This window comes from Cyclopterus lumpus, chromosome 13 (genome assembly GCF_009769545.1).
Source record: "Cyclopterus lumpus isolate fCycLum1 chromosome 13, fCycLum1.pri, whole genome shotgun sequence".
In the NCBI taxonomy this organism is placed as follows: Eukaryota; Metazoa; Chordata; class Actinopteri; order Perciformes; family Cyclopteridae; genus Cyclopterus; species Cyclopterus lumpus.
In genome coordinates this window covers 19,958,246-19,979,804 of record NC_046978.1, presented here as the reverse complement: position 1 = coordinate 19,979,804, position 21,559 = coordinate 19,958,246, and the positions used below count along the sequence as shown (strand labels likewise).

Below are 21,559 nucleotides of genomic sequence, written 5' to 3'. Positions count from 1 at the left end.
ATTTGCTGGTGGCTGCAAATGTATGTGTTTCCAGGATTAAAACAAATTCAGTAAATTCAGAGTGAAAAGTCCAAATTTACAAGAACATGATTTTATCTCATGAAATATTCAGCTTCACTCCGTATTTTTGTTAGCCTTTAAAATCCAATTAGCATTAAAGTGAGACAACAAGATGACCTTTAACCTTTAACTTTCAAACCCCTCCACCACGTTAAGGTGGGGAATCACGGAGGATTAAAGTTACTACAAGGAACTCTTATTGTGTTGATTCTGGCGGCCCCTGTGGACCAAAGTGGTAGTGTTTCCACCACCTTAGAACACCTCTAATCTTATGTCATTTGAGTCTGCGTATCAAGTGTTTGAGACCGTGTGACTCGCACATTACCATTAATTACCATTTGTTTACCATTTGAGTGGTTTTACAGGATTTCTGCGTCTTTACCAGGATTCGTTCGGACAGTATAAAAGCTTTCTTCATTTAGGGATGAGATGGAACAGTGAGAAGTTCAACAAAACTTTATTGTCCATCATGCATTTGTGTTCATAAGGCTTGTAGCAGAACACTGACGGTATGGAGGACTGTCTGTAGACTTGGTGTTCATCAGGACTAGCCCCTCCTCCCTGTTCAACCTGCAAAACATTCAATAATAAATCACATTAGCTATTTGCATGATTTGGTTTCATCTTAAAATACATTTATAATAATCTATTGATTCATTTCCAAAATGTTGTGCACACCTTTTGAGGTTGCAATGAAAAGGTTTTTGTCTATTAAATGATGTATTTTAAAACCAAACATCTAGAGCAGTGCTTCTCCCGTAGGTTGTGAGGTTGTTTACCTGCGACACAAGGGGAGGAGTACTCGGTGTCACGCTGGTCACCTGGGAGAAGAGGAAGAAGAAGAGAGATTGATCAACATGTCCTGCTAGGAATCAATACTCGGATGAAGTGCTGAGCTCGTTGGGTTCTTCAGGTCTTACCCGGCTGGTAGTAGTCGTAGATCTTGACCACGGCCGGCTTCAGGTTCTGCACTCGGAGCTCCTGGATGAGGTCTAACCTGTAAAAGATGGGCGTGTCCCTAAGCAGCTGTTGAGAGAAACAGACGACACCGTGAGCATCGACTCTCGGAGAGCACCGTCTCTCGGTTCCCTGGCTGTGGGTTCTGCTCTCACCTCCTTGATGTAAACCAGGACGTGGTCCTCGTTCTGGTCCACTCGATCCACCAGTATGGCCCGCTTGAGCTGCGAGGAGACGACAGTCAGCCGGTGAACAGCTGAACACTTTAACGTTTCTACTGAGGCTGCACCCACCCCCCCCCATAAGCCAACCTGGACCCTCAAAACACCCACAAACCAATGAGTCACATCCACCGTCCACTCCCTATGAACAGACGACGGTCTGCACAGAGAGCAGCGTAGTCATGAGGAAGAAGCCTAAAGGTGGACGTTGATGTAATAACTCACGCTCTTCAGAGACTCTGGGTCTGGGACAAACCCGGAGAGCATTTTGATATCCAGGATCACCATGTTGGTCGTGTTCTCCTCTCCACTGTATCTGAGACACAAGCAGAATAAAACCAACGTTAACCTGAAACCGAGTTTCCAATCAACCGGCAGCTACTGAGTTCCAGCTGGTAGAAGCATCGATGGTCTTCTGAAACGTGGATCTGCTTGCTGACTACTCACAGGGTCTTGATCATCAGAGAGAGTTTGGGTCTTCCGTTGGTGCAGTTGGCCTTTGATGTGACCTCGACATCGAGAGGGGTGTCTTCAGTGGGAGGAGGGATGTTATAGTGAAGAGAAATCTGAGAACGGTGCACGAGGGAGGTTTAATGTCCAAGAACAAGAATCTCAGGAATTTATTTGACTCAAAATGTGTTGAGGGGGCATTTTCACTTGCTTCTCAACGATATCTTCATTTACTACTTTTATTTGCAATGGAGCCAATGGAGCCAATGGAGTCAATGGTGCCAATGGTGCCGATGGAGCCAATGGAGCCAATGGAGCCTATGGAGTCAATGGAGCCTATGGAGTCAATGGAGCCATTGGAGCCAATGGTGCCAATGGAGCCAATGGAGCCAATGGAGCCTATGGAGCCATTGGAGCTAATGGAGCCTATGGAGTCAATGGAGCCTATGGTGCCAATGGAGCCAATGGAGCCAATGGAGCCAATGGAGCCAATGGAGCCTATGGAGTCAATGGAGCCTATGGAGTCAATGGAGCCATTGGAGCCAAAGGTGCCAATGGAGCCAATGGAGCCAATGGAGCCTATGGAGCCATTGGAGCTAATGGAGCCTATGGAGTCAATGGAGCCATTGGAGCTAATGGAGCCTATGGAGTCAATGGAGCCATTGGAGCCAATGGAGCCTATGGAGTCAATGGAGCCATTGGAGCCATTGGTGCCAATGGAGCCAATGGAGTCATTGGGGTTAATGGGAGAATATTTGCTGTGTGGGTTTAGGGCATAATGTCTAACTTTATGCAGATGACATGTTGTTATTTCTATCTGTAAAAAGGTTGAGCAATGGGATCTGCTGCATCTGGGAGGAATAATACATCCAGTTAAATTGAATATAAATATATTTCCTAAATTTCTATGTTTCAGTATCTCACAATCTATTTAACAAAATCCTTTAATAATAATTTAAATAGTCAGATTACACCCATTCTTGGAGCAAGAATCCTCAGATTAAAACAAGCACAGGTTTGTTTAATCTGAGGTGACATCAGCAGTGTTTGTGGGGGTGCACATGGAGACCACTGACCTGCATCACAGCGCACGTCGTGCCCTTCACCTCCAGGCTGAACTTCCCCGTCGTGTCATGCAGCTCCGTCTCCTGGTAGAGCAGCTTGTTGTTCTGGTTCACCTCGAACATCAGCTGGCCACTGGGAGTCTGGACCGTCACCGCGCTCGAACCTCCGGGACTGAACACCAGAGCGGAGTAGAGAGCCAGAGCCTGGAGAGCCACCACTGTGTCCTACAACACAGGAACAAACAGATCTTCACGTGCTTAAATGTACTTACTTTTGTTGATGCATGCAGCAGCTTTAACGCGGACGAGTCCCACCTCCAGTCCATCTTTCTGGTCCGGTCTTTCCTACCTGTGTGGAGGAGAAGCCTCCTCGGTAGTTCTGCTGGCCGGCCAGCCACCTGACAATGTGGGCGGCGTAGCCCAGGTCTTCATTGGTCGGAGAGGCGCTGAGTTTAGCCAGCAGGACGTAGGAGCTGATCTCCACGGAGAGAGAGGTCGACGTGCCTGATGCCTTCTGAGCCCAGTGGAGGAAACCTCCTGAAAAACAAACAGTTAAATTTCCTTTAGGAGGAAAACTCTCCGTTTGGGACGTTATGGATACGAGAACTCTTATCAATACTCTTTTTGGTTCTCTTTGAGTGTATTGTGAGAAAAGGAATCCACATTTCATTATTAATCTTGTATGTAAACAAACGGTCTTTCTTGAGTTCTAAACCTTTAAGTTTCCTTCTCAGCTCATCAATGATCTCATTGATTATCTTGTGATCAGACTCCGCATGACATCACAACTGTTACCTGGTCTTTACTCATTTAGAACCGGTTCCCGGTGAGACCAGAGTTTCGGGGGGCTCCCTACTCACCTTGTCGTATGGCGACCGAGTCCAGGTGCTCCAGAAGGTGAGCTCGGGCCTCCGTGTCTCCTGCCAGGGTGAAGACGTACGCCAGCAGAGCCGTGCTGTAGCTGTTACTGAGGTCGCCGAAAGACTCTCTGAGGCAAGACAGGCTCCTCTTCACTTCAGGGGCCTGGATCAGATGATGACAATGACCTCAGGACTCAACACTTTTATTCTTATATGATTTTGTGTGAACAGATTCATATATTCAGAAAAACTTTAGAAAAAGAACTTCCTTATATAATTCTGGAAGTATTAACCAGTACCTAACCAGTACTTAACCAGTACCTAACCAGTACCTAACCAGTACTTAACCAGTACCTAACCAGTACTTATCCAGTACCTAACCAGTACTTAACCAGTACCTAACCAATACCTAACCAGTACTTAACCAGTACTTAACCAGTACCTAACCAGTACTTAACCAGTACCTAACCAATACCTAACCAGTACTTAACCAGTACCTAACCAGTACTTAACCAGTACCTAACCAGTACCTAACCAGTACTTAACCAGTACCTAACCAGTACTTATCCATTACCTAACCAGTACTTAACCAGTACCTAACCAATACCTAACCAGTACTTAACCAGTACTTAACCAGTACCTAACCAGTACTTAAGCAGTACCTAACCAGTACTTATCCAGTACCTAACCAGTACTTAACCAGTACCTAACCAGTACCTAACAAGTACTTAACCAGTACCTAACCAGTAATTAACCAGTACTTAACCAGTACCTAACCAGTACTTAACCAGTACCTAACCAGTACCTAACCAATACCTAACCAGTACTTAACCAGTACTTAACCAGTACCTAACCAGTACTTAACCACTACCTAACCAGTACTTAACCAGTACTTAACCAGTACCTAAACAGTACCTACCCAGTACTTAACCAGTACCTAACCAGTACCTAACCAGTACTTAACCAGTACTTAACCAGTACCTAACCAGTACCTAACCAGTACCTAACCAGTACTTAACCAGTACTTAACCAGTACCTAACCAGTACTTAACCAGTACCTAACCAGTACTTAACCACTACCTAACCAGTACTTAACCAGTACTTAACCAGTACCTAACCAGTACCTAACCAGTACTTAACCAGTACCTAACCAGTACTTAACCAGTACTTAACCAGTACCTAAACAGTATGAACCTGACTGATCAACAAATGTTAAAATTATCAAATGAAGCCTTGAACCAGATTTAGTGTGAACTTGATATTTTTGATGAAGCTTTGCTTTCAATTAACTTTCAACTAACCAACTAACTAGGTAACCAAGTAATTTACTAACTCAAACAACCAATGAAATAACTAGGTAACCGAGTGGTCGCCTAACTCAACTACTAACCAACCAACGAACTAACCAACAATTAAATAACGAAAAACTAACTAATCAATTAACAAACAAACTAACTGACAAACTTGTTAAACAAACAACTAACTAACTAGCTAACCAAGTAATTTACTAACTCAAACAACCAATGAAATAAACGAGTGACTTACTAACTCAACTACTAACCAACTAACTAACTAACTAACCAACAATTAACTAACTAACCAACTAACCAACCAGGCGTTGATCAACTGTCTCTCTCGTGTAAAGTTCTTGCTTTGTGTAAAACCTTGTGAGGAAGGTTGTGACCTGAAGTTGTGATCTGATGTTTCTACTCACGTCTACGGACGTGTTCATCTCCAGGAAGGCAGCCGTGATGTACGCGCTGAGCGTCACCTCGTCAGACACGCCGCCCTGCAGACAGGAAACAGGAAGCAGAAGCTCACATCACTTTGATCCCTGTGGATAACGACCCGTTATTGATCCGTACGGCCCCCTCACGGATTAATGTTAAGGTCACAGAGTAAATACAGTTCTCTCCTCCAGTATCCAGGAGAACGTGTGATCAGGACATCGTGGATGTTTCTCTGATCTTGAGGAAGAACAATCTCATGTTGTAAACGACACGAGTTACGACGGAGATGTTTCAGCGTCTTCAGGGATCCTCAGTCACTTCCACACCAAGTCCAGCGGGACTTCAGTTACCTTCATCCTGTTGTTGAAGAGCTTTCCTGACTGTTGGAAACAGCCGTTCTCCTGCTGCTTAGCTTTCAGCCAAGCCACCGAGCCTTCCATCGTCTTGGGGTCGATGTAGACGAAGGACTGGGCTTTGGTGAACGATCTCACCACGAAAGCAGTCAGCCTGAGGAGGAAGGAGAGAGGACCAAACGAGAGGAGAGGAAGCACCGTCACGTTCAAGCAGTTTCCACCATCGTTCAACCAAAACATGCTTTTCAACCCCGCCGTTGGCTTTGGGGGATCCTGTCTGACGTGCACACACATTTAAATCTTCTGATCCATCGCCAACGTTCTCACCAAGTGTTCCCCGTTCCGGATCCGAAGGTGCTGTAAGCGCCATCACCATGCCTGTAGTTCAGCTGCCTCTGGTAGCCTGCGTACCAGGACAAACATTTTGGGGACTTGATTGCTTTCATGACAGGAAGTTAGGGGCAAAGAAAAGCAGCGAACGAAGGTCGCCAGCAGGGGCCCTTTAGCTGGGATGATGAGTGCTGTCGTGTTGGCACTTTTGTCATAATTTAAGGTCCTAGATGTTTGTAACAAAGCGACCTTGGACTCACCGCCGGTCAGGAACTTGGTGGCCTTGTCGTTGATGGCCGAGGTCAGCTGCTGAGTGTTCCTCAGATACTGGAGGATGTAGATGTTGGGGGCGAGGAGCGCCATGTTCTGCTCCCCACATCCGTACGGCATCCGCAGAAGCCCGTGTAGGTTTTTCAGGGCTCGGCCCAGAATGTCACCTGCACCAATGAAAACATGACTCACGAAGACCGAATGTACTGACCTGAGGTCTGATTTTACCACATAATAAAAAGTGTAAAGACATGTTGTTATCTGGCCAGAATGATGCTTATTATAAAAGGACTTTTCGTTTCATTTAGTTTGCTACTATTTCATTAGGAAGTGGGTTGTTTTCAAGTCTCTCTTTGCTCGCCTTTAATCTCAGATGATCATCTGAAAGCTTAAAGATTTGTTTGGTTTACAGCAAAGCTCAACAATAATGTATTCAGTAGTTCACCCAGGACAGAGACTGAAGCACGGGCTGATCCAACAATCACGTCCTCGGGGAGCTGGATGTGGACTTCCTCCTTCAAAGTCTCTCCTGTAGACAACAAACAGCTCAGCAATCAAACAAAGATCAACAAAGTCATTTAGATTTAACAGATGTAGTGGATCAGTTACTGAAACAGGCCTGACTGGAAACAAGAAGCTACATTGTTAATGGACTGTATTTAAAGCTAAAGGGAACTTTCCTGTAGTGTTGAATTGTGTGGCCTCTGTGGACTAAAGTGGTAGTGTTGATTCTGGTGCCCCCTGTGGACTAAAGTGGTAGTGTTGGTTCTGGTGCCCCCTGTGGACTAAAGTGGTAGTGTTGATTCTGGTGCCCCCTGTGGACTAAAGTGGTAGTGTTGGTTCTGGTGCCCCCTGTGGACTAAAGTGGTAGTGGTGGTTCTGGTGCCCCCTGTGGACTAAAGTGGTAGTGTTGGTTCTGGTGCCCCCTGTGGACTAAAGATGAAGCGACCTGCAACATGATTGACATGTGGTGGACCCGCCTCCTCCTGATTGGATGTTTGCTGTAAACACACTGACCTTTCGGGCAGAGCAGCCAGTTGAAGGTCTTTGACATCTCAACTCCTTCAGCCTGAGAGGGAAGAAATCATTTGAGACCTCCCACCTGCTGGCTGAACTTTCACTGAGTCGTCTTGTTGTACCGACCTTCACGATGAGCGATTGTGTGACCGAGTCGATGCGACCTCTCTTCGGCACGCTCACCACCTCGTTGTCACAGGAAACGTGGGACGCCACGGCCTCGGCGACCACCGTCACGTTCACGACCCCTGAAGAAAATCAGGTTTTAATCCAGATAGAAACGTGTCGTAACGCTCGACACCGGTGATGACGAGAGCTCGACGCTCACCTAAAGCTGAGGGCGCCATCGTCCAGCTCACGGTCCGGCGCTGGTTGCCGCACAAACAGGAAGTGTAGTGGTCACCGGAGAGGGGGGTGAGGGTGTATTCTAAGGAGGGAACCGGAGCCACGGTGACCTGGTCAGGAGACACAACAATATATTAAAAAACACTGGTTCATGACTGAAACCCTCAGATTATTCCAATCAGACTCAGCTCTTCTGCTTATTAGCAAACGTTAGCGCCGTTAGCTCGATGGCGATGTTAGCACCAGTCCGTGTGAACATGGGTTACCATGATGCAGCTGCTCATGTAGTTGAAGACGGTCGCCTTCAGTTCGAAGTGCTCCCCCCGGATGATGGAGTAGGGCAGGGTGAGCTCCAGGAAGAAGGGCTGGAAGACGGTGATCTCCTTACGGGGGGCCAAGCCGAAACCGTGGGGGGACAGACAGAAAGCCTCCGTCTCCCAGGTGGTGATGGTGTCCGGGACGGTGAGGGACACGTCCTTCACTCCGGATTCTCTGAAACAGCAGATCGACGTAGTCGTCATGACGTGGCTCGTTGGTTTGTGAATGTTTTGAAGCCTAAATATTGTCATTTTAGTAGTCGCCATCTTGTTTTTTTGCAACCACTTAACAGGAAGTGACAATATCTGGACTGAGGAAGAATGACCTAGAGACGCAATATGTCTCTGGTAGAGACCTGTCAATCACCGTGTAGCCCCGCCCTAAAGCGTCCCCTGCTTTATGGTCTGTCTGACTCTAAATGACCATAATGTACTAAATGAACATCATTCTGTATTGAAGAAGACTTGAAACTAGAGATTGAGACCAAAAACTAATGTTTACAATGTTTACTGAGGGAATACATCAAGAGAAGTAGAGTCATTTATATAGACTTCTATACAACCAGAGGAGTCGCCCCCTGGTGGTCAGGAGAGAGAATGCAGCTTTAACACATGAAGCATAGACTTCTATACAACCAGAGGAGTCGCCCCCTGGTGGTCAGGAGAGAGAATGCAGCTTTAACACATGAAGCATAGACTTCTATACAACCAGAGGAGTCACCCCCTGGTGGTCAGGAGAGAGAATGCAGCTCCAACACATGAAGCATAGACTTCTATACAACCAGAGGAGTCGCCCCCTGGTGGTCAGGAGAGAGAATGCAGCTTTAACACATGAAGCATAGACTTCTATACAACCAGAGGAGTCGCCCCCTGGTGGTCACGAGAGAGAATGCAGCTTTAACACATGAAGCATAGACTTCTATACAACCAGAGGAGTCGCCCCTGGTGGTCAGGAGAGAGAATGCAGCTTTAACACATGAAGCATAGACTTCTATACAACCAGAGGAGTCGCCCCCTGGTGGTCAGGAGAGAGAATGCAGCTTTAACACATGAAGCATAGACTTCTATACAACCAGAGGAGTCGCCCCCTGGTGGTCAGGAGAGAGAATGCAGCTTTAACACATGAAGCATAGACTTCTATACAACCAGAGGAGTCTCCCCCTCGTGGTCAGTAGAGAGAATGCAGCTTTAACACATGAAGCATAGACTTCTATACAACCAGAGGAGTCGCCCCCTGGTGGTCAGGAGAGAGAATGCAGCTTTAACACATGAAGCCTAGACTTCTATACAACCACAGGAGTCGCCCCCTGGTGGTCAGGAGAGAGAATGCAGCTTTAACACATGAAGCATAGACTTCTATACAACCAGAGGAGTCGCCCCCTGGTGGTCAGGAGAGAGAGTGCAGCTTTAACACATGAAGCATAGACTTCTATACAACCAGAGGAGTCGCCCCCTGGTGGTCAGGAGAGAGAATGCAGCTTTAACACACAAAGCCTAGACTTCTATACATCCAGAGGAGTCGCCCCCTGGTGGTCAGGAGAGAGAATGCAGCTTTAACACACAAAGCCTAGACTTCTATACAACCAGAGGAGTCGCCCCCTCGTGGTCAGTAGAGAGAACGCAGCTTTTTGATAAAAAACAAGATGGCGACGGCCAAAACGCCGAATTCGAGGCTTCAAAACTGCAGTCCACAAACCATCCAATTCTTAAACACAGTCCATGGTAGAGACTGACCTCTGGTGGAGGGTTTTCTGAATACCCTGGTGAACCGTAAACACCAACCAAGCCTAACTAACAAATTGTCGTGAGCACCACAAACTCTTAGAGTCATCATCAGGTTGAATAAGAAGAAAACGTCTAAAGGGCAATGTCTGTAAACTATTGTAATGGCATTATTGTGTGTAGGAAGTCTGAAAGAAGGACTGTGGTGAAAAGACTCACCCCACTTCCACCAGATCCCATATCCAGGTCTCAGGGAAGAAAGTACGGACTGTCTCTATTGGTGAATCATCAGATGGACCAGCAGCATTGCTCATCATTGGTGGTGCATCCATTCTGTGAGAAACAGAACTATAACTGACGTACTGAATCTCTGAAAATAAAGCATAACATATTGCATCAGAACCAGAGGAAGCCTTTTAATGCTGGTAAATATTCAGCAACGTGCCACTTCATAGAGCAGAAGAACAACACTAAATACCATATCCGCCGTGGCCCTGGTGGTATTGTCTTCCTTTGTACTGGAGGCATGAAGGCACTCGGATTAACAAGTTTGTTGCCATCTTCATCCCCACGTTCTAGATGATCCAACAACAAACAGGCGTTACTGAAATGTGCAACAACAAAACATACAAACGACATAAAGATATTGTGCATTCACACGAGAGCAGGAAGTACCTGGAAAACGGTATGAGCGTCCTCTTTCTGCTCATTGGGGGACGGCATGACGTATCTTCTCGGCCTCACGCGCAAACATTCGACGGAATCTTGAACCATGTATGGAATGTGGGAGTTTTTTTTGACGGGCAACAGGTCAAATATCTGAAAAGAAAAAGTATATTTTGAAGCTGTGACCAGACACATATTTGTTTTTCTATAAAGATCTGACCATTGGGGAACTTCCTTTGTCAAAACCGGCCTTTATCTTCATATCGTCACGTATGTGATCTTAACTATTTCCATAATCAACATGCATGATGGTCAACTGGTCAAAAGAATCCAGATGTATTCCTGTGGGTTGGCTCCAGCAGCTACCTTCTCAGCATCCAGAGTTTTCCCCGGCTCCTTGATGAGGACGCTCTGGTCCACGGCGCTCACGCCGCACAGCGAGTCGGGCTGAGCCGTCACCTGCAGGATGGCCTCCTCTCCCGGGACAGCCGAGGACGGAGAGAACTCCAGGGACACCTGGGACAGAAGAGTCCACATTCAGCGTTGTTGTGAGTCCCGCTGCTCTTCCGGCGCTACGATTGGCGTCCGCGCTCGCCGAGGCAGCGTAACCGGATTTGTTGGCGTCCTGTGTTCTGACCAATGGGCGACCTGAAGACTGGAGTTCCTAACCTGCATGTGTAATTTACTGAATCAAAAAAAGAGCTCCCAGTGACGCCTTCACTGACCTTGTTACCGAAGCATTTCTCGACAGAGAAGTCAGCGCTGTGGGCCATCACATTCTCACTGGGGAGGACGGCGTACGCCACCACCTGGACGTCTGGCGCCATGTCGGGAGACACCATCAACTTGAAGGTCACCTCGCCCTCGTTCACTGAAAGCACAAACCACCTGCTGTGAGCCCCGTCACCTCTCACCTGCCTCCATTCATCATCAACATAAAGGGTTGTTTCATCACCTGATTCTTGCACTTGGACCCGTTTAGCTCCCTGCATGACGATGGCTCCTCGGGTTAACACCTGCAAACAATGTGGGGGAACATTTAGGGGATTAATGGGAAAACAATATTCATACCGTGTTTTAATCAGCGTCTAGTCGCCTGAGACTAAGAACCTGTTGTGTTTTATTCAGTGACAGTAAAGACAAAGCTATGTCTTAGTAACTGGTTCAGTATACTGGTGACCTCACAGATAACGCATCCCTTCAAGGAGGTGCCCACCAGGGCAGCACCCACTCAGCCCCCCCATCGCCACCGGTCTCCACAGGAGATAAGACTGAGAACGGGTTCAGACCGGCCTGACCTCCCAGCAGGAATGAATTGTTTATCACAGGGTATAGAAAGTCAGAACTCTTGACTCATAACTGTTTGTGATTCAACTCTGCTGCTTGTTGCAAGAATAAATGACCTTATTAATGATTTCACACTCGGAGTCGAGTAGAATTCTTTCTGACGTTTAGCTTAGAAAAAAGAAGCCATTTATATCTACGAAGGGAGCGTCTTCCACGGAGTCCGCCATCTTTGCTCTGCCGTGTTTCTACGGCAGCCCAGAGGGGACACTGGCTCTCGTGAGAGACGGTTGTGCTTTACGTTATCTGAAGGTACTAAACGGGTCCTTTGAGCCGGATGTCAGTGATCTGATGTAAAAGTCTTTATAGAACCATCTTCCCCCGTCGTCTCTATTAGAGAACCAGTAGGAGAGACTTCACTCACCAGATACATCACGTCCACAGAGCCCTGGGCTTCTCCTACCACCGTGTATTGGATGGTGAAGACTTCTTCTTTGTCACATGGAAGTGGGTTATTCTTCTTCTTCACCTCCAGGAAGCTGACCGTTTTAGTGTGTGGAGTTGAAGGTCGGAGCAAGGAAACACTGTGCTCTCCAGCCTCAAAGTACGGCGTTCTGTAACCGGCGTAGCCGTATTCCGGCAAGTTGCTCACCTAGATAGCAGAAAAGAAACTCTATAAAGGAGCTCATGGAGGTGGAAGAAGGTTTTTACAGTTAAAGTGAATGTTAAAGGTTTCAACACCATGGGACCTTATTTATTTTCCTCTGCAAGAGATTTTTATTTATTTGTAAAAATGTTAAAGGAGACAAAGGTTAAAATATGTAAATAGAAAGACGTCACGTCAAAAAGGGTTATAAGTCACGGTGACGTCACCCGTTGGTTTGTTTACGGATGTTTTGAAGCCTTGAGTTTAGTGATTTCGCCGTCGCCATCTTGGATCACGGTTGTCGACATGTTGTGTTTATTTTACAACGGGTGAACAGGAAGTGACCATATGTGGACTGAGTGACGTAGAGTCTCTGGTGTCGACCTGTCAATCACCTTGTAGCCCCGCCCTAAAACATACCCTGCTTTATGGTCTGTTTGACTCTAAATGACCATAATTTACTAAATGAACATCACGCTGTATTGAAGAAGACTTGAAACTAGAGATTGAGACCAAAAACTAATGTTTACAATGTTTACTGAGGGAATAAATCAAGAGAAGTAGAGTCATTTATATAGACTTCTATACAACCAGAGGAGTCGCCCCCTGGTGTTCACTAGAGGGAATGCAGCTTTAACACATGAAGCATAGACTTCTATACAACCAGAGGAGTCGCCCCCTGGTGGTCAGGAGAGAGAATGCAGCTTTAACACATGAAGCATAGACTTCTATACAACCAGAGGAGTCGCCCCCTGGTGGTCAGGAGAGAGAATGCAGCTTTAACACATGAAGCATAGACTTCTATACAACCAGAGGAGTTGCCCCCTGGTGGTCAATGGAGAGAATGCAGCTTTAACACATGAAGCATAGACTTCTATACAACCAGAGGAGTCGCCCCCTGGTGGTCAGGAGAGAGAATGCAGCTTTAACACATGAAGCATAGACTTCTAAACAACCAGAGGAGTCGCCCCCTGGTGGTCAGGAGAGAGAATGCAGCTTTAACACATGAAGCATAGACTTCTATACAACTAGAGGAGTCGCCCCCTGGTGGTCAGGAGAGAGAATGCAGCTTTAACACTTTAGACTTCTATACAACCAGTGGTCAGGAGAGAAAATGCAGCTTTAACACATGAAGCATAGACTTCTATACAACCAGAGGAGTTGCCCCCTGGTGGTCAGTAGAGAGAATGAAGCTTTAACACATTTAGCATAGACTTCTATACAACCAGAGGAGTTGCCCCCTTGTTGTGAGATTTTCTTAAAGAGAAAAATTATGATTTAAATTCACAATATTTCCAAAATGAAGTCCCATGTGTGAAAGGGGCGTGGCCTCTCTATTAGCGCAGCAAACGGTTCCAATATGGCTACTGGCCACTTGGCGGCAGCTTGCAGCATATTGAGAAACCAGTGCAGTGCTTCTTCCTACTTACGCGGAGTTGGAGGTCCCCCACAAGTTCAGCCGTGCTGATTGAGAACGAGGCGACGCCATCGCTGTTGGTTGTGAGATTCTGCAGCCGGCGGGATGACCAGCTTTCACCCTCAAACAGGTACAGCGGCATGTCGGCAATGGGGGTTTTGTTGTAATGAACCGCTTGAACCTGTTGGCAGCACACGGTCGTATCACCGAGAACGCACCGCGACTCAAATCACGCCGAAGAAGTGAAGGACACTTACTTTTCCCTCCAAGTTTGATCCTTGGTCATAAATCTTGGGCGTGTCGGTGAAGGACAGCTTTCCAACGACATATGAAATCCTCATTTTCTGCTCTTGTTCGCGTGAGATACCTGCACGACAACAACTGTTTGATTACACAGTAATTCTCTCTCTTTTCCACATATAAATGTGACACTATTATATGACTTGCCTGTGCCCTCTTCTTCCACTTTGACCCGGAGCTGCAGTTCATCTCTCAGAACCTTTTGTGCAACTCTTGTGAAAGCTGACATCTGGAAGATAAACGTGGCGCAGCCTTTGTTGTCCGTCTAAAAAGAACAATGAAATAAGATCAAATACAATTGAATAAAATAAACGTCCACCATTCAACACCCGTGTTACTCCTCAACACACAAACTTTGCTTTTTCAGTTCAAACACTAAAGTTATAGAAGCACATTCATCTTAATGTTCATTTTCACTAACTTTAACATACACATGTAAAGTTTACGAGACACCTTCACTCTCTGTATGCATACAAAACACATGTAGACACGGAAATACACAAATGTCCAGGGGCCCTAGTAACGACCCCTGAGGAACCCCTTGAAGTCTTTAGACGGGTTTAAAAGGGTGAGGGTAATAAACTTAACCCTGATATGCACCTTATTTTCAGCAGAGATGAGACCGTACCTGCTTTGTCTCACTGTGGCATGGGGCGACTACATCAAAGTGCTCCTCCTGAGTGACATCGTTTAATGCAGGTCTTGGAATATAGTGGTGATTTAGAGGTCGGCACATCTTGACCTCAACACTGCCTGGAACGGGCTGTCCGAATGTATACCTGATGAGAAGGACGTAGAAATGAAAACATTCATTCACTCCCCAAACGGGACCTGTTTCAGATTATTTAAGAGTGTAACGAGCTAAAGAGCTTACTTACGTTGCACATACTTCAGCTTTGATTCCCTCGTCATCAATAATTACTTCATCGGATGCATTTATTTTTATTTCAAATTTAGGCAGAACTGGGGACAAAATGTGTTTATTAGCATTCTTGCTTCATTACAAATGATTGAAAGAAAGGTAAAAAATAAAAAAGGATCTCACCGTATTTCTCCACCTTGAAGTTGTGATGTATTTTATCCGACCCAATAGTTACAATAACCTGGTAGTGTCCTTCACGGGCCTCAGAGTTCAAGTCGTATGAAAGCTGCAATATCTTACTGTTGGACGTTTCATTCAGCCACTGTCCAATACGGTTGTCGCCAGCATCCTGTCAAATAACGTGAAGAACTTGTGTTCATGACAAACATGAGGACCTCATGTGAGTACGGGGAGAGCAGGTTTCTTCTTCTCCGTTAACAAGATGACACACTTTTTTTTTACTGGCAAAATAAATAGTTTAAACTGTATTCAAAACTCAAAGGTACTTTACATGGTAAAAACAGAAACAATAAAAACAATAACATTGTAAACAAGGCAGCAAAATGACATTATAACACTAAGAAACATACATAACTAGCATTAATAGATTCATGAACAAAAAATAAACTATATTCATTATTATAAAATCCTATTTAAATCAAGTTGATTGTAGTTTGACAAAGAAATCTCAACTCAAGGTCCACTTACTAGCTTTCATTAGCTAGTCTAGTTTATGCAGTGAAACTTGATAAAGGGGCGACTGTGGGTCAGTGGTCAGTGGGTCCGTCTTTCAATCAGGGGGTTGGTGGTTGATGTGTCCTTGAGCAAGACACTTAACCCTGCATTGTTCCCTGTAGCTGTTCTACAGTGTATGAATGTAACATGATTGTAAGTCGCTTTGGATAAAAGCGTCAGCTAAATGTAATGTAAAAACTAAATTAAGTTGATTTAAGAAGGCTAATGGACAATTAGGAGGATTATTTGTTAACAAATATTTGTTTAAAGGAAATCAACATATTAACATATTTTCCTTTTAGTCTTACCTTAATTTCGATGATATCGTACTGCAAAAAAAAAGAGAAATAGGGAGATTTGTTAAAGCTGGTTTGCATTGTTTTCATCATACAGAGTCCTTATGAATTTGCACAATATTTCTCAATATGAAATCAGTGTTGTTTTTCAATCCACAGAGCTTCTTGGGCTATATTCATACCATATAAATAAGAAGCTAGTGTTAGGAGGTGATGGATTAGTCAGGTCTACCTAAAGGTTGCTGTACTATTGACCCACAGCTTCATGATTAGGAAACATAGCTCATCGATCACCTCATTACGTAACTTTAAAACCTGCACCGTTACCTAACAGTATCACTAACACTGTTTTTTTGAATGCCACCTGAGGAAAGGAAAGACTCTCACCAGCCCATTGGCAGGTCTCAACTTGGAGTCCAGTGTGATGACTCTGAAATGCACTGAGAGAAATAAAGAGAATATTCAACATGAAGCTTTTATTTTGAAATAGTATTACAAATAGAGTCACGTAATAATATGATCTAGAATGTGAGGGTCGGTGCTTTTAACTGGTTCAGCAGGAAAACAGTTAATATTTCATTCATACCAACGTAAAAATTTATTTTAAACATTCTAACGTAACATTTTTTATACATGCTAACGTAACTTTTTTCATATATCCTAAACTAACTTTTTCCATACGCGGAAAGTAACTTTTAATATATATGCTAACGTGACTTATCATATATAACTTAACTTTTTTCATGTATGCTAACATAACGTTTTTCATATATTAACATAATTTTTTTCATGTAACCTAACCTAACTTTTCCCATACATGCTAACGTAACATTTATCATATATGCTAACGTTGTTATGTTACTTTTTCTTAAATGCTTATGTATTTGGTATTATTGAAATCTGTCTTTATACAGCGTGGCACCATATTGTAAACAACATCATAGATCATCAACTCAAGGTTACCTGTTTGTCCAGGGAGGTAGATTGGTTTATCTGTTTGGACGAATGTCTCTGGATGATAGACTTTGATCAGGACCTTCCTGACTTCCTTTGAGTAATAGGTTTGGCCTCGTACCTCCACCTCAAATGCCTGAACATCTCCATTCTTGCCTAAGGGAACCTGTGACAAAAACATGTTTTATGGACACGGTAAGAACCTCTTTTAAAAAAATAAAAAGTTCATGAATATATTACTTTTTTTATATGATTTTTGCTTTTGTTTATAAATCTGTGTGCTGTGTGTATGTTTTGCATAATCTCATTGAGGTTCCTAAATTGTATTTTAATAAACACATTTTTAATGAATGAAAGTAATAAAATCTTGAGAGCTTACCTTAAATTCAGTAAATTATGTGCAGAACTAAACTTCTCCTAAAAGATTATTTTACTTTAACATACTGTATGAACTAACGTATCTCTTCTCATATAAGGGAATTTTATTTTAACATACAAGCTAACGTAACTTTTCTCATATAAGGGAATTTTACTTTAACATACAAGCTCACGTATTTTTTCTCATACAAGGACATTTTACTTTAACATATAAGCTAACGCCTATATCCGCCTCCTGGCTCTGCTGTTTGCGGATGATGTGGTCCTGTTTGCCTCCTCGGACCGTGACCTCCAGCATTCACTGGGGCGTTTTGCAGCCGAGTGCGAAGCGGCAGGGATGAGAGTTAGCACCTCCAAATCTGAGGCCATGGTGCTCTGCCGGAAACCGGCGGATTGCTCCCTCCAGGTGGGGGCAAACTGCCTACCCCAAGCGAAGGAGTTCAAGTATCTCGGGGTCTTGTTCACGAGTGAGGGTAAGGTGGAGCGGGAGATCGACAGGCGGATCGGTGCGGCTGCAGCAGTAAAACAGGCGCTGTACCGGTCCGTCTTAGTGAAGAGGAGCTGAGCCGGAAGGCAAAGCTCTCCATTTACTGGTCGGTCTACGTTCCAACCCTCACCTATGGTCACGAACTCTGGGTCGTGACCGAAAGAACGAGATCTCGGATACAAGCGGCCGAAATGAGCTTCCTCCGTAGGGTGGCCGGGCTCAGCCTTAGAGATAGGGTAAGGAGCTCGGACATCAGGGGGGAGCTCGGAGTTGAGTCGCTGCTCCTTCGTGTCCAAAGGAGTCAGCTGAGGTGGTTCATCTAGTCAGGATGCCTCCTGGACGCCTCCCATTAGAGGTTTTCCGGGCACGTCCAACTGGTAGGAGGCCCCGGGGAAGACAGAGGACACGCTGGAGGGATTATATCTCCCGGCTGGCCTTGGAACGCCTCGGGATCCCCCAGAATGAGCTGGAAAGTGTTGCGGGTGAGAGGGAGGCCTGGGTCGGCCTGCTGAACCTGCTGCCACCGCGACCCGACCCCGGATAAGAGCTGATAATGGATGGATGGATGGATATAAGCTAACGTAACCTTTCTCATATAAACTAATGTTACTTTTTCACATATAAGATCATTCTTTTCATATAAATGAATGTTACTTTTTTATATATATGTCAAAGGAAATTTTTCCATACATGCTCACAATAGTTTACCATATTGGTTTAAGCTTTTGTGAATTTAACTCAGACGGCCTGTTGACATTCTGGGGTGCACAATGAATTGCTCTCTACCTGTGTGTGTGTTACGTCCCTGTTAAGGTTCTAATGGTGCTCACCATAAATTGAGTGCAGCTATGAAAGTCCTTATTGGACGCCTGTGTGAAGAGGGTTGTATTCTCCTCTGAGGACTTCAGAGTGATGGTCATGACCAGAGTCTCGTTGGGCTGCAGGAGACTCGCACAGAGCTTGGTCACAGCCCCGGATTCAAGAGTTGCAGGAATGGCGACCATGTACTGCCTGCAGCACAGAAACATACAGAAGAGAGCTCACTGGATCTGACACGGAAGAAACTCCAACCGGCAGATTCATGTTTAATAAATTCAACCACAGGCGTATAATTTTTCTCAAGACAGTTCAGGTAAACTTACGGTCCTGCCGCTGCTCGACCCACAAACATCCAGCTGAAGAAAACACAAAGGGTCCATGTCCACATCTGACACCCAGGGAGACCCATGGTTGACTGAGATGATACTGGTGAAGATGACCCTGAGTCAGCATCTTTTAAATGGCCTCTGCTAGAGAAACACAGCCCCACTCCACGCCCACACACATCATGCAACTCTTCTGTTGGAATTCCCGGTATCTCATCAGTCAATCATTTATAGACTTTGTGTTGATTAATGTTAAGGATTTACTCAGGAAAGGGTCGGATTTATGTGTCATTCCACTCATAATAATGAACATTTCTATAGAAAATCATATTGTTGTACTTTTTGAATTTACGATGTTGCACAACCTCTTTAACTATTTTGTTCTGTGCATTCCTTGCATAGTGAAGCAGGTGTTGCCTGAAAATCATAATTTGTATATATATTTTATATGTATAATACTTTTTTTACTTTTTCCATTTGAGCTAATGTTACTTTTTCATTTATAATGACGTAACTTGTGTCAATGTTACTTATGTATATATGCTAACTTAACCATTTTTCATATATGCTAACGCAACTTTTTTCATATAAGTTCCTGTTGCTTTGTCATACATGCTAATGCAACTTTAATATTGCAGCTATTTTGTTATTATTAAAATATCAATAATACATTAGGATTAATAAGGTTCCCTAGTACATAAAAAAAACATTAATATAGAGCTTGTTTATAAATAATTTAATAATCCATTACAAATCCCACTATAACCCGTGGGGACAATGCTCGGCAGGGAGCCTGCAATCACTTATTCCCCTAAATCAAGCTGACGTATCAATGTTACAGTAAGTTCTGCAACATTGCCCTTTACCCAGCGTAGGATGTTTGATCGTAGTCACACAAACAGCCTGATGACGAGGGCCAAAGTGGAACATCTTTTCAAGTAAGTAAACATTTGTGAACTGATAAAATGAGTTACACCACAGTGAGTAATGTGCTTACTGTTTAAAAGTGGGCAAAAACAACTTTGCACAAGACTTAAACATTGGTATACATACATATACATATATATATATATATGAATAATTATATTGCCGTTGTTTGTAACTTCTTATGTTGATTGTATGCAGGCCTGGCTCTAGATAACAGACCTGTTGGACAAGAAGACCTGTTCTTTAAAGGAATCCGGTTCTAGCTCATGACTTCACTCACCAACAACTGGTTCTTCAGTTCAGGCTGGATTTTGGATTCAATCCTGCTTGCGAATCGAATATCTCTTTAAGAGTTGTTCCAAAAAGAATGATTCCTTTCATATCTATGTCACTACTTCCTCAAATGTAGTGAGTGTGTTTGTGTGACAGAGAGAGAACATTTAAAGCTCCAGTTGGTAAACTTGAGAAATACCAAATTATAACTTTGATACGATACCTGCCATAAATATCACGATACCTGATACTTACGATACGATACCACAAATACGATACGATACTGGTATATTTATCTATAATAGTAATAAATAAAACATCTGTATGGTTCCCTTTTTACCAGCTTGTTCCTGCACAGCTTTTTCAACACTTAACAAATGGCATTATTAGTATTAGCCTACAGCAAGATATTAATGAAAACTACATGGTGCCATCACAGTATTGATTATACACGGCTCTGTAGGCCTTTTGTCCGTATCTGACCAGATTACTACATAGTTCCTTTCCTAAGTATGAGCAATTGTAGAGTTCATATGTTATCTTAATTCATGGAATAATTATTTTTCCTTAACTAAAATAAAAAAGACTTGGCTGAAGATCCACCAGCATGAAGCCATTTTGCATCAATTGTGTTTCATTTAGTCCACTTGTGTGCATCGTGACCTCATGATCACAGACTGGTCGTCAAAGACTACTCGTGTTAGTCTGTATGTGGGTGAGCTTAAGGTGAGCAGCATGTTTATAATCACATTTGATTACCTGTCGTTCTTTGAACTCTTTGAAAAGTTTGGGGTGTCTGTCTGAAAGGTGCTTTGATGTTTGACGTGTTGCTTCCTGGTCTGAGCTCTGAAACAGACGGGTCTCTGTGTGTCTGTGGGCTTCACTGTCTGTGTGTCAGTGGGCTTCACTGTCTGTGTGTCAGTGGGCTTCACTGTCTGTGTGTCTGTGGGCTTCACTGTCTGTGTGTCAGTGGGCTTCACTGTCTGTGTGTCAGTGGGCTTCACTGTCTGTGTGTCAGTGGGCTTCACTGTCTGTGTGTCTGTGGGCTTCACTGTCTGTGTGTCAGTGGGCTTCACTGTCTGTGTGTCTGTGGGCTTCACTGTCTGTGTGTCAGTGGGCTTCACTGTCTGTGTGTCTGTGGGCTTCACTGTCTGTGTGTCAGTGGGCTTCACTGTCTGTGTGTCTGTGGGCTTCACTGTCTGTGTGTCTGTGGGCTTCACTGTCTGTGTGTCTGTGGGCTTCACTGTCTGTGTGTCAGTGGGCTTCACTGTCTGTGTGTCAGTGGGCTTCACTGTCTGTGTGTCAGTGGGCTTCACTGTCTGTGTGTCAGTGGGCTTCACTGTCTGTGTGTCTGTGGGCTTCACTGTCTGTGTGTCAGTGGGCTTCACTGTCTGTGTGTCTGTGGGCTTCACTGTCTGTGTGTCAGTGGGCTTCACTGTCTGTGTGTCTGTGGGCTTCACTGTCTGTGTGTCAGTGGGCTTCACTGTCTGTGT

General features: G+C 44.5%; 1 protein-coding gene across 1 annotated transcript; it reads right to left on the bottom strand.

The window, feature by feature from the left end:
• Nucleotides 1-499: 499 nt before the first annotated feature.
• On the bottom strand, nt 500-18,965 carry LOC117741202 (alpha-2-macroglobulin-like). Its single transcript, XM_034548056.1, has 36 exons — nt 18,864-18,965; nt 18,552-18,732; nt 16,866-17,022; nt 16,290-16,342; nt 15,915-15,935; nt 15,055-15,220; nt 14,888-14,972; nt 14,638-14,788; nt 14,157-14,274; nt 13,967-14,076; nt 13,723-13,890; nt 12,071-12,298; nt 11,318-11,378; nt 11,088-11,233; nt 10,729-10,878; nt 10,372-10,515; nt 10,175-10,271; nt 9,916-10,066; nt 7,924-8,149; nt 7,641-7,767; nt 7,439-7,560; nt 7,313-7,364; nt 6,741-6,824; nt 6,286-6,462; nt 6,023-6,098; nt 5,693-5,849; nt 5,327-5,401; nt 3,613-3,775; nt 3,102-3,289; nt 2,765-2,977; nt 1,686-1,804; nt 1,464-1,554; nt 1,173-1,241; nt 981-1,086; nt 840-881; nt 500-630 (listed from the first exon to the last, which is right to left on the bottom strand). The coding sequence occupies exons 1-36, from the start codon at nt 18,947-18,949 to the stop codon at nt 626-628; spliced, it is 4,365 nt and encodes a 1,454-aa protein (XP_034403947.1). The 5' UTR covers nt 18,950-18,965; the 3' UTR covers nt 500-625.
• Between the last annotated feature and the right edge of the window lie 2,594 nt (nt 18,966-21,559).